General features: G+C 44.7%; 1 protein-coding gene across 1 annotated transcript; it reads left to right on the top strand.

The window, feature by feature from the left end:
• The first annotated feature begins 1,999 nt into the window (after positions 1-1,999).
• Positions 2,000-17,052, top strand: HDHD5 (haloacid dehalogenase like hydrolase domain containing 5). The gene is made up of 8 exons (XM_040345327.1): positions 2,000-3,339; positions 3,584-3,787; positions 6,935-7,047; positions 7,336-7,429; positions 9,657-9,693; positions 9,977-10,151; positions 11,459-11,647; positions 15,859-17,052. Exons 1-8 carry the CDS (start codon positions 3,217-3,219, stop codon positions 16,160-16,162), a joined length of 1,239 nt encoding a protein of 412 aa, XP_040201261.1. The 5' UTR covers positions 2,000-3,216; the 3' UTR covers positions 16,163-17,052.
• Positions 17,053-18,075: the final 1,023 nt, after the last annotated feature.

Below are 18,075 nucleotides of genomic sequence, written 5' to 3'. Positions count from 1 at the left end.
CCAACTGATAGTGGCACCACGTGAAGTGTACACTGCTCACAGCCTCCCTGTTTTTCTGTGGGTTGGGAAGCCCATTGAAATGAAAGGAATGCCCTAGATGCAGCAGCACAGATGTGAACTTCCACTTGGGTGGGGGCTTACCTCCGTACCCTCTCTCTGCTCATCTCTGTACTCCAAACCCTCCCCCCGTCTGCTCACCTCTATACTCCAAACCCCCCCCCCCTTCTCCTCACCTCTGTTCTCCAAACCCCCGTCTGCTCATATCTGTACTCCAAATCCCCCCCCTCCGTCTGCTCACCTCTGTACTCCAAATCCCCCCCCCCCCCCAGTCTGCTCACCTTTGTACTCCAAACTCTCCCCCCCTTCTGCTCACCTCTGTACTCCAAACCCCCCCCCCCATCTGCTCACCTCTGTACTCCAAACCCCCCCCTCCCTCCGTCTTCTCACCTCTGTACTCCAAACCCCCCCCCCCCATCTGCTCATGTCCGAACTCCAAACCCCCCCTGTCTGCTCACCTCCGTACTCCAAATCCCCCCCTGTCTGCTCACCTCCGTACTCCAAATCCCCCCCTGTCTGCTCACCTCCGTACTCCAAATCCCCCCCTGTCTGCTCACCTCCGTACTCAAAATCCCCCCCTGTCTGCTCACCTCCGTACTCAAAATCCCCCCCTGTCTGCTCACCTCCGTACTCAAAATCCCCCCCTGTCTGCTCACCTCTGTACCAAGCCCCCTTCTCCGCTCACCTCTGTACTCCAACCCCCCCCCCCCCATCTGCTCACCTCCGTACTCCAAATCCCCCCCTGTCTGCTCACCTCTGTACCAAGCCCCCTTCTCCACTCACCTCTGTACCCTGAGCCCCCTTCTCCGCTCACATCTGTACTCCAAATCCCCCCCCCCCCATCTGCTCACCTCCGTACTCCAAATCCCCCCATCTGCTCACCTCCTTACTCCAAATCCCCCCCTGTCTGCTCACCTCCGTACTCCAAATCTCCCCCTGTCTGCTCACCTCCGTACTCCAAATCCCCCCGTGCTCACCTCTGTACCAAGCCCCCTTCTCCGCTCACCTCAGTACCCTGAGCCCCCTTCTCCGCTCACCTCTGTACCCTGAGCCCCCTTCTCCGCTCACCTCTGTACCCTGAGCCCCCTTCTCCGCTCACCTCTGTACCCTGAGCCCCCATCTCCGCTCACCTCTGTACTCCAAACCCCCCCCCCCATCTGCTCACCTCCGTACTCCAAACCCCCCCGTCTGCTCAACTCCGTACCCTGAGCCCCCTTCTCCGCTCACCTCTGTACTCCAAATCCCCCCCCCCCGTCTGCTCACCCCTGTACCCCAAACCCCCCGCCCCATCTGCTTACCTCTGTACTCCAAACCCCCCACCATCTACTCACCTCGGTACTCCAAACCCCCACTTCTACTGACCTCCGTACCCTGAGCCCCCTTCTCTGCTCACCTCTGTACCCCCAAACCACCTTCTCTGTACACCAACCCCTCTTTACTCAGCTCTACACCCCTATGATCACCTATGTACCCCAAAACCCCCCTCACTGCTCACTTTTACACCTCAAACCCCCATGTTGGCACACTTGTGTACCCCTCACTTTTCTAAAGTCAGCCCCTACCCTCCGTTCTGATCCCCTCTGTGCCCTGTATTGCTCTCAGCAAAGTCCCAGTAAAAGGACTGTTCTTCCATTCCAATCAATCCACCAGGCTGTGGGCGGTGCTGGCCCAGTGAGGAGTGTGGGAGATGGATGACATTCCGCCTCCCCCTTCCATTGCTCTTCTCTACACTGTCCTGGCCGAGGTCCTTCTTTACCGAAGTTCACTTCACCGGAGCTCGGTCGGATCTGACAGCCTTTCTCTACAACGATGTCAATGGAACCTGATTTGAGAAGGGCTGAGCTAAAAGAAAGTTTGGGCTACATAAAAATGGCCGCCCCCGTGTATTCTCACCACATGAGGCAAAATACACTCCAATATTTAAGCTTTCTTCGTTTTACTTCAAAGAATAGAACACGTTTCGAGTGTACACACTTACCGTCATTGAGAAATATTATAAACTTTACATTTCTACTACTATTTATACAATAACAAGTCTGGACCACAACGTCCGGTGAGGGGGGAGGTGCATGCTGGGGGTTGTAGTCTCTGCTGACAGACAGCGCTGGTGACATTTGTGGCAGGGTTGTTGGTGACCGGGAGGAGCAGAGGTTGAGGAGAGCCACTCAGGGAGGGTGTAGGTGTGCCGTATCAGGGGCCCACACTGGCAGTGCCCACGGCAAGGGGTGTGGAAGTGAGCTGTAACGGGGGCACACACTGTTAGTGGGGGAAGAGTGAAACTGTATCAGGGGGCCACACATTATACATTGCCCAGAGCTGGGGGTTGAAGCTGTGTCAGGGTGGCACACATTTTACATTGCTCAAAGCTGGGGGTCGAAGCTGTATCAGGGTGGCACACATTATACATTGCCCAGAGCTGGGAGTTGAAGCTGTATCAGGGGGGCACACATACATTGCCCAGGGCTGGGGGTTGAAGCTGTATCGGGGGCACACATTATACATTGCCCAGGGCTGGGGGTTAAAGCTGTTTCAGGGGGGCACACATTATACATTGCCCAGGACTGGGGGTTGAAGCTGTATCAGGGGGGCACACATAATACATTGCCCAGGACTGGGGGTTGAAGCTGTATCAGGGAGGCACACATTAAACATTGCCCAGAGCTGGGGGTTGAAGCTGTATCAGGGGGGCACATATTGGAAGTGCCCAGGGGAGGAGAGCAAGTATAGGAAGGTGGCAGAGTCAGCTTGTGCACAGGGTATATTCATAAATCTGCATAGTGTCAGTATAGGATAATGCCAGCTTCTAAACAGGGCAAAATATTACACAACATACATATGTATACCGGGCATTACATAGAACAGTGCCAGGTTAAGAATAATATTAATCATGTATATTTACTGTAAAGTATAGCTGGTAACACTGGCATGTCATACTAACCAGTGTCTGGCATCTCAGTATTTTAAATGCCACTTGGCCCTCAAACCTCCATATACAGTACAGAGTGATATTGGCGTTGTACACCTATTTATTTTACTTCCTGCTCATTATTGGCCAGTGCCATGATCTGATACAGGTTGGCATGTGGTTGGTGCTGAGTCCATATAGGTGCAGAGTAGGCTGTTTGTAAGGTGTCCTCCTTTTAGGATAGGATAGGTGTAATGGCAGCCTGGCCACAGATGTTTTGCAGGTTGGTGAAGAAGAGATTATCCTGCTGGGCACAGGGGATTTCACCATCAGGAGTGCTGGCAGCACACAGAGGACTGACATCATCAGATGTCCATGTAAGTATCTCTATGACTCATTTTGGAAAATTGGGGTCCAGAGAAGTGTTTGTATAAAAGTTAGTTTGCAGCTTCCATTGGTTGGAAAACTAAAGCTGGCATCCAATTGGTAACTTTGGGCAAAGCTGTGATTGGCTAACTGTTCCCAAGAAACCGCTGCAACTTTTTCTAAACTTTTTCTCTGGGTGAAACCTTTGAAAAAAAAAAAAATTATATGTAATTTCTTCTGCTTCTTGTCTCCCAGAGGTCACCCAGGTTTGGTCTCCTCTTCGACATTGATGGCGTGTTGGTGAGAGGCCGGAATCCCATCCCAGGGGCGGCTGAGGCATTCAGGAGGTTGCTGGGAAGAGATGGGCGGCTGGCAGTACCCGTTGTCTTTGTAACCAATGCTGGGAATTGCCTACGCCAGGAGAGAGCGAAAGAGCTGAGCCGAGTCCTTGGGATTGAGGTGAGCAAAACAGCAAAATGGATGAGTGAACCGCTCTTACTGTCCAGGACACACCCGTACTGTGCTATTGCTTTGAGTTGGCCACATGTTGCAATTTAATTGTACAGTCTCCTTTAGTAGTGCCTGTTGGTAGACCGAAAAGGCGCTGTAATGTGTGTCACCAGAGTGTGTCACCAGAATGTTTACATTCCTTGTAATAGGAATAAAAGTGATAATTTTTAAATAAAATTAATAAAAATAAATAAGAAAACAAAAAAAATTTTTTTTTAAAGCACCCCGTCCCGACGAGCTCGCGCGCAGAAGTGAACGCATACGCGAGTAGCGCCGCCATATGAAAACGATATTCAAACCACACAAGTGAGGTATCGCCGCGATCGTTAGAGCGAGAGCAATAATTATAGCCCTAGAGCTACTCTGTAGCTCAAAAAATGCAACCTATAGAATTTTTTAAACGTCGCCTATCAAGATTTTTAAGGGTAAAAGTTTGACGCCATGCCACGAGCAGGCGCAATTTTAAAGCGTGACATGTTGGGTATCATTTTACTCGGCGTAACATTATCTTTCACAATATATAAAAAAATTGGGCCAAATTTATTGTTGTCTTATTTTTTAATTCAAAAAAGTTAATTTTTTCCCAAAAAAGTGCGCTTGTAAGATCGCTGCGAAAATACGGTGTGACAAAAAGTATTGCGATGACCGCCATTTTATTCTCTAGGGTGTTAGAAAAAAAAATATAGAATTTTTGGGGGTTTTAAGTAATTTTCTAGCAAAAAAAAAACTGTTTTAGTCTTGTAAATCCCGAATCTGAAAAACAGGCTCGGGGCTTAAGTGGTTAAAGGACAGTTTCTTTGACACAGTGATATAAATCAACAATTCTATTGTGCGTTAATAATACACATCAAACATTACCAGAGCTATATACATGCTCTAAGCCCTGGTTCACATTGGCGCTACTTTTAAATCATGCTACTTCACTTGAAGTAGCGCCATTTCAAAGTATCAAGGTCGGCACAATTTCAGGTGCTACTTGATAGACATCTGTGTGGCTTCATACACAGATGTCTATTGAAGTTGCACCTGAAATCGGCATAAAGTAGTACAGGAACTACTTTTGCAAATCGTTGTCGCACCAATTGGAACAGTGCCATTGCCTCAAATAGGCTGCGACTTGTCATGCAGTTTGATCTCTCAAATCGCATGGTAAATCGCTCCAATGTGAACCTAGGCTAAAGTCCATATATTATCAGCAAGCCAATAACACCTCTGTTTCTAAACAGAGACACTATTGGATTGCTGATAATGTATGGACTTTAGCGCGTCTATACAACACTAGTAATGTTTTATGTGTATTGTTAACGCACAATATAATTGTTGATTTATATCGCTGTGCATTTATATTATTCATTTGTCCCTGGATTATGTGTATGGTGATTCATGCATGTAAATGTTTGCAATAACGCACAACCACAATTTTATTTGAGTCACTTTATAATTAATTGGTAATTTGTTAAGGTAAAAGAGTAGGGCTTAACTATGGCCCAGATTCAAAGAGCAATTGCGCCTGCGTAACCATAGTTACGCAGCGCAATTGCTTACTTGCCCCGGCGTAACGAGTTCTCCTGATTCAGAGAGCTTGTTACGCTGACTATAGCCTAAGATATGCGTGGCATAAGGCTCTTATGCCCGCATATCTTAGGCTGCATTCTTGCGATGGCCGCTAGGTGGCGTTCCCGTTGTGCTCAGCGTATAGTATGCAAATTGCATACTAACGCCGATTCACAACGTTACACGAGCCCTGCGTACGCAGTTTACGTCGTTTGCGTACGGCGGTTTTTGCGTAAGGCTGCCCCTGCTATTCGCAGGCGCAGCCAATGTTACGTATACCCGTCGTTCCCGCATCGCGAAATTTGAACTTTACGTAGTTTGCGTAAGTGATTCGTGAATGGCGCTGGACGCCATTCACGTTCACTTTGAAGCAAATGACGTCCTTGCGACGTGATTTGCCGCAATGAACGTCGGGAAAGTTTCCCGACGGAGCATGCGCTCTACGATCGCCGCGGGAACGCGCCAAATTTAAATGATTCCCGCCCCCTACGGGATCATTTAAATTGCGCGCGCTTACACCGGGCATTTTGCCGGAGCGCACACACAATTTACGTAAAAAAAAAGCGCAGATGTTACTGAATCTACCCCTATGTTTTTAAATATACTGTATATACTCGAGTATAAGCCGAGGCACCTAATTTTACCACAAAAAAATGGGAAAACGTATTGACTTGATTATAAGCCTATGGTGTCCATCTGCATGCCTCACTGTGTCCATCTGCATGCCTCACTGTGTCCATCTGCATGCCTCACTGTGTCCATCTGCATGCCTCACTGTGTCCATCTGCATGCCTCACTGTGTCCATCTGCATGCCTCGATGTGTCCATCTGCATGCCTCGATGTGTCCATCTGCATGCCTCGATGTGTCCATCTGCATGCCTCGATGTGTCCATCTGCATGCCTCGATGTGTCCATCTGCATGCCTCACTGTGTCCAACTGCATGCCTCACTGTGCCCATATGCATGCCTCACTGTGCCCATGACTAGACTGACTTTAACATTGGAGTCTATGAAAGGAGTGCCCGGCTTTGAAAAATCGGTGCTTTCCAGCCGTAGGTCCTCCATACAACAAACTTTGCACACTTATTAAGGAGAAAGTGGGCTTTGTTTGTGCCAAGTTCCGGGTCCAGGAAACCTACGGCTGGCCTGTACCGGGTCCCCAAAATCACCAGAGAAATTACAGTTTAACATAGGAGTCTATGGAAGGGGTGCCTGGCTTTGAAAAATCAGTGCTCCCCGGCCGTAGGTGTCCTGGACAACAAGCTTTGCACACTTGTAGAGAAAGAGTAGGGCTATATGTGTGCCAAGTTTTGTGTCCAGGGAACCTACGGCCGGCCAGTACCGGATCCCCAAATCTGGGAGATCAGGCGCAAACAGGTGACTCGAGTATAAGCCGAGGGGGGCATTTTCAGCACAAAAAAATGTGCTGAAAAACTTGGCTTATACTTGAGTATATATGGTATGTATTTTTTGTGAACCTGATGCTTTGTTCTATACAGAGCGGGTAGCATTTCATTTGCTAATATTTGCTGTTTCTTCAGGTGTCCCATGATCAGGTCATCCTTTCCCACAGTCCTTTTCGAATGTTCCGTCAGTTCCATGACAAGCGGGTCCTGGTGTCCGGTCAGGGACCAGTGGAAGAGATTGCCAAGGAGTATCCTTTTACACGCCTAGGTGTCTCTAGAACAGCAGTAGATGGGAAGTCTTCCAAATCTGTTCTTGTGATTACTGTTTAAAAATAATCATTTGCTGTCAAGTCGGGACCATATAAAAATCCAACAGAGATTCTAACCCTTCCCCACTCAATCCAAAACTAAAGTTTTTATCTGAAGTTCTTCTTTCATTTTTTTATCCTTTTTAAGCATTCTTCTCCTTGTGCATCAGTTTAGCAAAATGCTTGTTTAATACTTTGTAACCTCTATGCTTCCTTGACATTGTACAGCCTAGGCTTCCGGGACACAGTCACAATTGAAGATATCAGAAGGGCTTTTCCACTACTGGATATGGTGGATGAAACTCGCAGGCCTAAGAATCTGGTGAGTGCCGGTAATGGAAACTGTTAATGTACAGATAGTAAACTAGAGATTGCAGGGTGTGCAGAGGGATGACCTTATAGTCAGCTACTGCTTCTTCACTGTCCAGGAGCAGGCTGAGGTTGGAGCTTAGTCGCCTTTGTATTCTTCAGCGTACACCTAATGCCTGTCAATCTTAGATATTATTAAAAGCAAAGTATTGCAGTCACAGGTTTTCCACTGAAGCAACGCCTGACACAAAAAGGGTTAAATGACACAATTGGCAAGGATCAAAAAGAAACCATGACTGTGTTAAACAAAAAAAGCACAAATCATGCATACATCTAGTGCAATAAATGTTATAAATATTTAATGATGATGAAAACAGGTATTGCGCTCTCAATTTATCAATTTCAAGGCAGCTATCTCAAAGTCAAAAGGAGGTGATGATCCAAGTCACTGGTCAGGCTAGTTCCAAAAGCACTTTAGTACTTCTTCCAGCGCAAAGATCTCCAAAGAGTGGAGGGCCTGTGGGTATTTGTGTCTGTCTACTTCTCGGTAGGTTAGCGGTTAGCCTGGCAACTCTTACCCAGTAGGTACTGAGTCTTGCAGTGCAGGAATGCTGTTCCCATCCATCTGGATATGTGTGTGATATATATATATATATATATATATTACACATACAGTACTGTGTGGAAAAAAAATGATGTAAAATAAGAATGCTTTCAGAAAAAGCAGCTTTGTTTTGTTTTTTTATCACCTAAAGTGGAGTTCCACCCAAAAGTGGAACTTCCATGGATCGAATCCAACCCCCCCCCCCGGTGCCAATTTGACACCTTTCAGGGGGGGAGTTGATACCTGTCAAATCCAGGTATCTGCTCCCACTTCTGGGGAAAGATCTTGTGTGACAAACTACACAAATCTTTGAGAACTAACCACAGATATTCTGTGGATGTAGGCTGCCTCAAATCCTTTTGTCTCTTCATATAATCCCAGACAGGCATCAGGGCTCTGTGGGAGCCAAACCATCACTTCCAGGACTCTTTGTTCTTCTTCACATTTAAGATGGTTATTAATGACATTGGTTGTATGTTTGGGGTTGCTGTCCTGCTAAATAATACATTTGGGACCAATCACACACCTCCCTGATGGTGTGGCATGATGGATAAGTATCTGTCTGTATTTCTCAGCCATGAGGACACAATTGATCCTGACCGAATCTCCAACTCCATTTTCAGAAGTGCAGCCCAAAATGTGCATGCAACCTCCACCATGTTTCACTTTTGTCTGCAGACACGCATATTATCATATCGCTCTCCAGCCCAAATATTTCAAATTTCGTCTTGTTAGTCTACTTCTAGAGCACCTGCTGCCATTTTTCTGTACCCCAGTTCCTATGTTTTCATGCATAGTCTTTTAGTCTTGTTTCCACGTCGGAGGTATGAATTTTTGGCTGCACTTTCATGAAGACCACTTCTGGACATTAGATGGGTCCCATTGGTTTCGGCCAGTTCTGTGCTGATGGCACTGCTGGACATCTTCCATTATCGAAGGGAAGTAAGCATGAAGTGTCTTTCATCTGCTGTATTAAGTTTCCCTGGCCAACCAGGATCAATGGTGTTTTCAAATGCTGATAAATCCAGGCAGATACTTATCCATCATGCCATACCATCAGGGAGGCATGTAGTTGACCCCAAATGTATTATGCAACAGGACAATAACCCCAAACATACAGCCAATGTAATTAAGAACTATCTCAAGAACAAAGAGTACTGGAGGTGATGGTTTGCTCCTCACAGAGCCCTGATCTCGGCATCATCGAGTCTGTCTATGATTACAAAAGTAGACATAAGGATTTGAGGCAGCCTACATCCACAGAAGAAGATGTGGTTAGTTCTCCAAGATGTTTGGAAAAACCTCCTAAAAAACTGTGTGCAAGTGTACCTAGATTAATTTATGCTGTTTTAAAGGTGAAAGTAAAAGAAAATCTCAAATGTTGGGTTGTCCCCAAAAAAGTAATAGAGGGGAAATCTTCCAATTCCAATGGTTCTATCGAAAAAAAAAAAAAAATTGACTATAGTTCTACTTTAGCAGCATTTTTACACACCTGCCTAAATCTTTTGCACACTAGTGTGTGTGGGTATGTGTATATATATATATATATATATATATAATTAGTATTTTCATTTGCACAGGAGCATCCTGGGTTTATGACTTGACTCATTACAGATGCCAAATTTCTCTCTTGTAGGTTCCGTCCCCTCTCTTGACTTTCCCTACTGTAGAAGGTGAGAACTGAGTTTAATTACTATTGTCTATGAATGGCCTTTGTACATTGCCCAGTTGCCCACCAGAGATGAAGCTGTGTTGATTTTCACTAACGATCACCAGAGTACCTTGTAAGCTTTTAAAAGTAATAAGTCTGTCGCTTCTTTAACAGATGCATTCCAGCAAATCTCCTGAGATTGAGGCTACGGCAGTCAGATTGTTTGTTAACACACTGCAAAATTTCCTGTCTGTATCTAACACATGGTATGAAGCTGACCAGTAATACCATCTGTGTCTTTGCAGCCATCGTTCTGTTGGGGGAGCCAGTGCGCTGGGAGACCAGCTTGCAGCTAATCCTGGATGTCTTGCTTAGTTCTGGCAGGCCGACCGAGTGGCAGAAGCAGCCGCCATACCCGCACATTCCTGTGTTGGCGTGCAACATGGATCTTCTCTGGATGGCGGAGGCAAAAATGCCCAGGTGAGCAGGCATTTTATACACACAGCAGTATCATTCCCCCGGATCTATAAAACCATAGGCTCAGAAAAAAAGGAATCTTAAAGTGTTTGCAAACCCCATTCATGAAATCTGACCCCTGTGCATAAATCTGTAGTGTTTACTTATCTCTCTCCAAAGCCTGAAGTGCTATGTCTTTCTGCTGCTTCGTTCCTCTGTTATCAGCATGAGGAGAATGATGGGGGGGGGGGGGTTCTCTTTCTTCTTTTTTCTATGCTTAAATCTCTATGGTATTTTTTCTTCTCTTTCTTGCAAGGGGGTTAACTAGGGCGGGGCCCTGGTGAATGAAAATATAGCAAAGATATGGTATTATAGCAGACCAATATAAAAGGGTGGTTAAAATTATGAGAAATTAAGGAGAAATTAAAACGTTTATTATTGTTTGCGAAAGAGTAATTAACGTTAATGTATAAAATAACAGAACTGTTGTATAGATGTATATTTTGTAATGCTGTCTTTGTGGAAGAAAAAATGTAAATAAAGAATTTATATATAACAAAAATAACTTGGGACAAGCTATAGTCGGTGCAGGGTGTATAACAGGAACCCCAGGCAGACAAGTTCTCCCCCATAGATTTGTTTTTCTATTACTATTTTACTTGCTTTAGGTGAAATCAGAAAGGCGCAAATTCTGAGATGTAAAAGGCAGTATCTTTTCAAAGTGTAATAACTACTAATACTTTATTCTCATTGTATATAAACAGCAAGATTTCTAAACCACTTGCCTACTGGGCACTTAAACTCCCTTCCTACCCAGGCCAATTTCAGCTTTCAGTGCAGTGCACTTTGAATGACAATTGCGCGGTCATGCAACACTGTACCCAATTGAAATTGTTATAATTTTTTTTCTACATTTTTAAAAATTTTGCAAAATCTTATAACTACAAAAATGTTTTTCTTTTTTTTCTAAACTTTAAATATATATATATATATATATATATATATATATATATATATATATATATATATATATATAATCTGTTTGTAGATTACTACACATTTTTAAAGATGCCACTGGTGTAATTTTTAAGATATGTTAAGATAAGATGAAGTTCCTCTTTAATAAGGGAGGCATTCTGGATAACCCTCAAATCATGAGCAAGGCCCTGTCGCAAGAGGCTGCACAGATGTCATCTTAAAGAAAGCAAGAGGGTGTAGGAGGCAGAAAATACATCAGATTTCTGTCCCAATGCTGCTTTTTGGTTTGGCAGGAGCGAATTTTTAATCTCTTGTAGCCCTATATATGATCTGTCCTCATTTCTCCTGTTCAGGTTTGGACATGGGACGTTCTTGGTGTGCCTGGAGACTTTGTACCATAAAATCACTGGGAAAGAGCTGCATTACGAGGCCCTGATTGGCAAACCCAGCATGGTGACATACAGCTTCGCGGAGCAGCTGATTATGAGCCAGGCAAGAGAGCGTGGCTGGGACACTCCAATACAGACTTTGTATGCTGTTGGGTAAGTGGTTACACTTTAAACAAAAGGGAAAAACTGTGAGCCCCAAGTATGACCTGTTAGACCCCACCACTGTCACATGGAAGGAGCTCACATACTCCCCCACACCCCAAAACACCAATGAGGTACTGGGTATGACCTCCTGCCATGTGACTGTGATATGGTCTTACAACTGATCTCTGGACTGGAACACTGTCATATGACAGATAATGCGACATTACACTGGCAAGGCAAGTATCGGGTTTGAGGCATCTCTGTTAAAAAAAAAAAGTATCGGGTTTGAGGGAAGTTGCATGTTCTTCCAATTCCTGGAAGTTCCAGTTTTTATGGGGCTTCTGTACAGGAGAATACTGGAAAGGTGGCTACAGGAGGTTTACACTGCCTGCTCTAAAGCAAACTTGTAATTTACTATTAGTTTCTATACAACTTTTTATTATTCCAGAAATCATACACAGATATGCACCATCTAGGAACCTCCCTGTGCTGATGTGTATCACCTGGGAATGGGCTTAGTTGCAGGTTATACGACTAAGCCTGTTAATGGCTGAAACATGTCAGAGTGGGGAAGTTCCCAGGTAGTACTTTTTTTGTGCATGGTTTTCATAATAATATAGTTTTACATAAATGCTGAGATCATCTGTCCTGGTCCTTTGCTGTAATGTATGTACAGGGAGCATGGACAAGTTCTATCCGATGACTGCAAGTTTCCAGATGCCAAAAACCAAGTGAGCGTGGGAATGTCAACCTTTTTTGCTGTCACTTGTTATTTACCTTACATTGGACAGAGTAACGGCTCTATTTGACAAGGACTGCCCAATGTCATTTTTTGTAGTGTAGAATAATGTGTATTATCTAGTTTGTTTTTATATGTACATGGGACAATACAGTGGCGGCTGGTGAAGTTTTAGGATGGGGGGGCGCAATACCCCGCCCTTCCACATTTGGTCCCTCCCACTTCTCATAAGCCACACCCCTTATAGAATCCACCGCTCCGTCCCCTGTATTCCACTTGCTTCCACTCAATGTCAGGAGTATACAGCTCAGCGTCACAGCACAGAGTATACAGCCCCAGCATCACAAATCATGGTATATAGCGCAGCCTTACAGATCGGTGCAAACAAACTAAAATATGACACTGTTAGTAATGAAGGACTCAAAATGGGCAGGAGATTACTAGAGACTGCGGACATACTGCATGAGATTATCAGAGACTGCGGACATATTGCACGAGATTATCAGAAACTGCGGACATACTGCATGAGATTATCAGAGACTGCGGACATATTGCACGAGATTATCAGAAACTGCGGACATACTGCAAAAGATTAACAGAAACTGCGGACATACTGCAGGAGATTACCAGAGACTGGGGACATACTGCAGAAGATTACCAGAGACTGGGGACATACTGCAGGAGATTACCAGAGACTGCAGACATACTGCAAAAGATTACCAGAGACTGCGGACATACTGCAGGAGATTACCAGAGACTGCGGACATACTGCAGGAGATTACCAGAGACTGCGGACATACTGCAGGAGATTACCAGAGACTGCGGACATACTGCAGGAGATTACCAGAGACTGCGGAGATACTGCAGGAGATTACCAGAGACTGCGGAGATACTGCAGGAGATTACCAGAGACTGCGGAGATACTGCAGGAGATTACCAGAGACTGTGGACATACTGCAGGAGATTACCAGAGACTGCGGACATACTGCACAAGATTACCAGAGACTGCAGGCATTACTTGTCCTGCGACTTGGGACTTAAACGTTGCATGACAAGTCATACCCCATGATTTCCAATGAGAACCGTTCATATCTGTGCGACTTCAAAGTAGTCCCTGCATTACTTTGGTCCCACTTTGATGCAACTTGAGGTCCATAGACCTCCAGAATACACAGGCGTTGCTGTGTCGCATCAAAATTGCAGTAGAATTGTGCAACTTTCAGACTGCATTAGCCTGAAAGTCGCAAGATTCTGCCACAATTTTTTGGTGCGATTTTGCAGCGACTTGAAGCAATGCCTATGTATTCTGGAGGTCTATGGACCTCAAGTCACATCAAAGTGGGACAAAAGTAATGCAGGGACTACTTCAAAGTTGCACAGATATGAACAGTTCTCATTGGAAATCATCGGGTCCAACTCATCCTGCAACTTTCCAGTCCCAAGTCGCAGGACAATTTGCAAGCGGGGGGTGGTGTGGTGTTGACGGCCGATATTTTCCCTGCACATTAAGTATAAAAAAAGTTTTTTTTTTTAATAACTGGGGGGGGGGGGGGTTATTGAAAAAAACTTTTTTTATAAATTATTTACCCACTTATTAACAACACTTATTTTCTATGTAAAAATTAATTACAGCACAAATAGCGGCCGGTAACACTACCCCACCAGACCACCCCCCCCCCCCCCCCAGTTATTGAAAAAAAAACTTTTTATTACAGCACAAATAGCGGCGGTTGTTGCCTGGCATTATTTTCACTGAATATTAAATAGTAAAAAAAATAAAAAATTGGATTAAGCAGGGGGGGTGGGGGGGTGTGGAGGATGGATGCCAGCAGCCGAATATTAGCTAAAAACGTCTTTGAATAAGCGGGGGGGGGGGGGGAGGGGGTTGGTTGGATGCTGTCACCTAGGCTGGTGTTGTGTGGGGTGTTGTTGTGTTCCATACGACATGGCTACATGGCTGGCAGGCAGGCAGGCATAGCTCAGCTTACCTGCTCCTCTCCTCGGTCGGGCGCACTGAGCTCAAGCAGTTCCGACGTCACTTCCTGTTTTGCCAGTGACGTCGGAACGAGCACAGAGACGAGCGGGTGCACACTGAAAGCGGGTGCACCCGCTCGGCGATAACAATACACTCCATCGCGCCGGAAGCAAGTGGCGCGATGGAGAACGCCACAATGCCATATTTTGGCTTCCAATGTAGCGCCGCGTCTGCAATCCCGTGATTGCACAGACGTGGCGCTACTCTTTCTGCACTGTGCCCGGCGCGCGGACACAGTGCACATATGAGGCCCTTTTTTGGATTTTTTTTTTTTTTTAAAGGGACATGTTTAAAAAAATATATATATATATATTTTTTTTTACTGACTGGGGGATGGGGGGCGGCGCCCGGGCGCCTCTATGGACGGGCCGCCACTGGGACAATATATGTCCACTGCTTTCTTCCTGTTGATCTTCTCTTTAATTTTGCATACGCAAGAAAGGGGTTGATGAAACTCTCAGATATAATGTGATTTAGTGATGCTGATGTGGTCTTTATTAAATTTGTGTATGGTCTGATTACTTTACTTTAGAGTAGATTTAAACTCAATAAAGTAGATGTAAATGATTAAACGCTCATATAATCTTTATAGAGGAGTACCAGTCGTTTTTTTTTTTTTTTTTAAAGTTAGTAGCTACAAAAAGTGTAGCTGCTGACTTTTAATAAATACACACTCACCTGTCCCAGGATCCAGCTATCTGCTTTCCCGGTCCTCTCCCAGGCACTGGCATTTCAACTGTGACAGCTTGCTGCTTCACAGCCAGGTGCACATTGCACATGCGCGAGTCGTGCTGTGTCTACTGAGTAGTCTGGCAGTCTTCCGGGATCTGTGACGTGTCCCAGAAGATTGCAGGGAAGGAGAGAGGAGAACTTCCGCTCGGATTGCTTAGGCGATCCGAGCAAATGTGGGAGCAGGTACCTGTCAAAACTGTGTACCCGCACTGCCCTCCCAAAATAAATTACATACAAATTTGGCAGGGGAGAGGGGAGAAATGCTAAAAGCAGAACTCCCCTTTTTGTGTGAAGCTCTATTTTAATATATTAATTCCATTTCAAAGGTCACGTTCAATATTTTAAAATCTGCAACTTTCATTAAAATAATAATAATTCACAGGATTCAAGGAAGTAAATGACTAGGGATCTTCACAAATTAAGTTTACAAACGTCCATATCATTCAGATTAATAGGAGTAGGCTAGAGAATATTGAAATAAATGTTACCTTTTAACCATAGATGCACTTTAAATAATGACAAAGATATTGATGAATGAACAGTCACATAGTAGAAATGTAAAAATTGCTCTGGTCCATAGAGGGGATAAAGGAGGGAGAGTAGAAGGAGTAAACGACATATCCATCCTCACAAAGCACATATTTCTATGTCAGAAAACATCACAGGGTAAGCTTTAATTTCCGTTCGAACTGACCTTTGCTCTGTCTTCCTTAGTGATAATCCCATGGCGGATATTTACGGCGCCAACCTCTACAATCGTCACTTGCAGACACAGAGAGAAGGCTCTTCATCAGGCCGCCCGCAGAACTGTGAGTCCATACTGGTGTGTACCGGTGTTTATGGAAATCAAAAAGAGGTGCCGGCAGACCCAAGAGAGAGCATCACAGAGACCGTTTTCCACGGGCACCGTGATTTCCAGCTAGAGCCTGGCCTGGTGGAGGCACACCATGTGGTACAGGACGTGGAGCAGGCTGTGGAGCTGGTGCTGAAGAAAGAAGGCCTGAATCCCCAAATCTGAGAGGCGCGATGACCCCAGTTCCCATTTCACGAATCAAAGGAAAATATACATAGATGCTTCAGGGCCTTCAACTGGAAGACTCTATGCATGCACTGCAAAATTCTATTGCCCAGAGTGTCCTAGAAAATGATCACAGCATTTTTATTCTATAATGGACTGAACCAGTCTGTGTTTCTTTTGTGAAAGGTGTGCACCATACAGCATATGGGGCAATCCTAAAAGGATAAGTTCACCTTTGTAACATGTTACATGTTCTACCTGTATTTAGGGTGTAACACATAACATGTTCCCAAAGAGCACCTGCCTGTGCCCCTCTAATTCCCCCCCGTGACAGTGGGCATGGATCTTCTCACCATTTGAAAAGAGTGATCTGTGAACGAATTACAACTACCATCTTCCACTGTGGCAGATGGCTTGTAGTTCTCAATAAACTGTGAGAGCGCTGTAGTAGTACATTGATCTTCCTGCTCTCCAGCAACTGTCAGCCCGTACAGGAGTATGGGCAGACAACTATACTGAGATTCTGCAGAAGCCCGACAATTTGCTGATCGTGGGTACAGGCTCCAGTAAAAAAAATAATTAATGCACATTTTTTTTTTTACCTGCAAAAATATGTGCATTTATTATTATTATTTTTTTAAAGGGGAACTCAGCCTTTAAAAAGTGTTTTAAATGTTACACTTTATTAGTAACATTAACAGCAAGGTCCAAATGAGAACCTGTAATAACTGAGCTTATGTAAGGATTTTATGTATTCAGAAATGTGCAGGGTTACTAAGAATATGGCAATTTCTTTCCCATCCAGTAAGAGATGCTGGAAGCCTTAACCACTTCAGCCCCGGACCATTTTGCTGGTCGAAGACCAGGCCACTTTTTGTGATTCGGCTTTACCTGACAATTGCGTGGTCGTGCGACGTGGCTCCCAAACGAGAGCTTTCTTTTGGTGGTATTTGATCACCTCTGCGGTTTTTATTTTTTGTGCTATAAACAACAAAAATAGAGCGACAATTTTGAAAAAAATGCAATATGTTTTACTTTTTGCTATAATAAATATCCCCAAAAAACATAAAAAAAATTATTTTCCTCAGTTTAGGCCGATACGTATTCTTCTACATATTTTTGGTAAAAAAAATTGCAATAAGCGTTTATTGATCGGCTTGCGCAAAAGTTATAGCGTCTACAAAACAAGGGATAGTTTTATGGCATTTTTATTAATAATTTTTTTTTACTAGTAATGGCGGCGATCAACGATTTTCTTTTATTTATTTTTTATTGTGACTGCGACATTATGGACATTATGGACATCGGACACTTTTGACACATTTTTGGGACCATTGTTATTTTTACAGCGATCAGTGCTCTAACAATGCACTGATTACTGTGAAAATTACACTGGCAGTGAAGGGGTTAACCTCTAGGTGGCACTGTAGGGGTTAAGTGTGCCCTAGGGATGTGTTCTAACTGTAGCGGGGATGGGCTGTGTGTGACAGGACAGTGATCACTGCTTCCGATTGCGACACGATCGTGGACATCGAGTCCGCGGGACCTGCGGTCGGAGTCACGGAGCTTGCGGTGCGCACCCGTCCACAATGCCGCTTCTTAAAGGGGACGTGTATATACGTCCTTTTGCCTGCCCGTGCCATTCTGGCGACATACATCTGCGTGCCGGCTACGAAGGAAATTTCCTTTGTCCTTCAATGGACTCCAAGAAAACAATTTTACTGAGAGTATAAGAATCCTATTTTCTTTTATTTCCATTGATGGACACAGGAAGTCTCTTCCTGTAGGTGGCAGTATAACCTGAAGCAAAGACTTTCTGTGTTCCTTATTGGACAAGAAAGAAAAGGTACTTAACCACTTAAGCCCCGGACCTTTAGGCAGCTAAATGCCCAGGCCAGGTTTTTGCGATTCGG

Source organism: Rana temporaria, chromosome 3, assembly GCF_905171775.1.
Source record: "Rana temporaria chromosome 3, aRanTem1.1, whole genome shotgun sequence".
NCBI classification, from domain to species: Eukaryota; Metazoa; Chordata; class Amphibia; order Anura; family Ranidae; genus Rana; species Rana temporaria.
The sequence above is the reverse complement of the archived record's forward strand: the minus strand, read 5'-3'. Positions and strand labels throughout refer to the sequence as shown.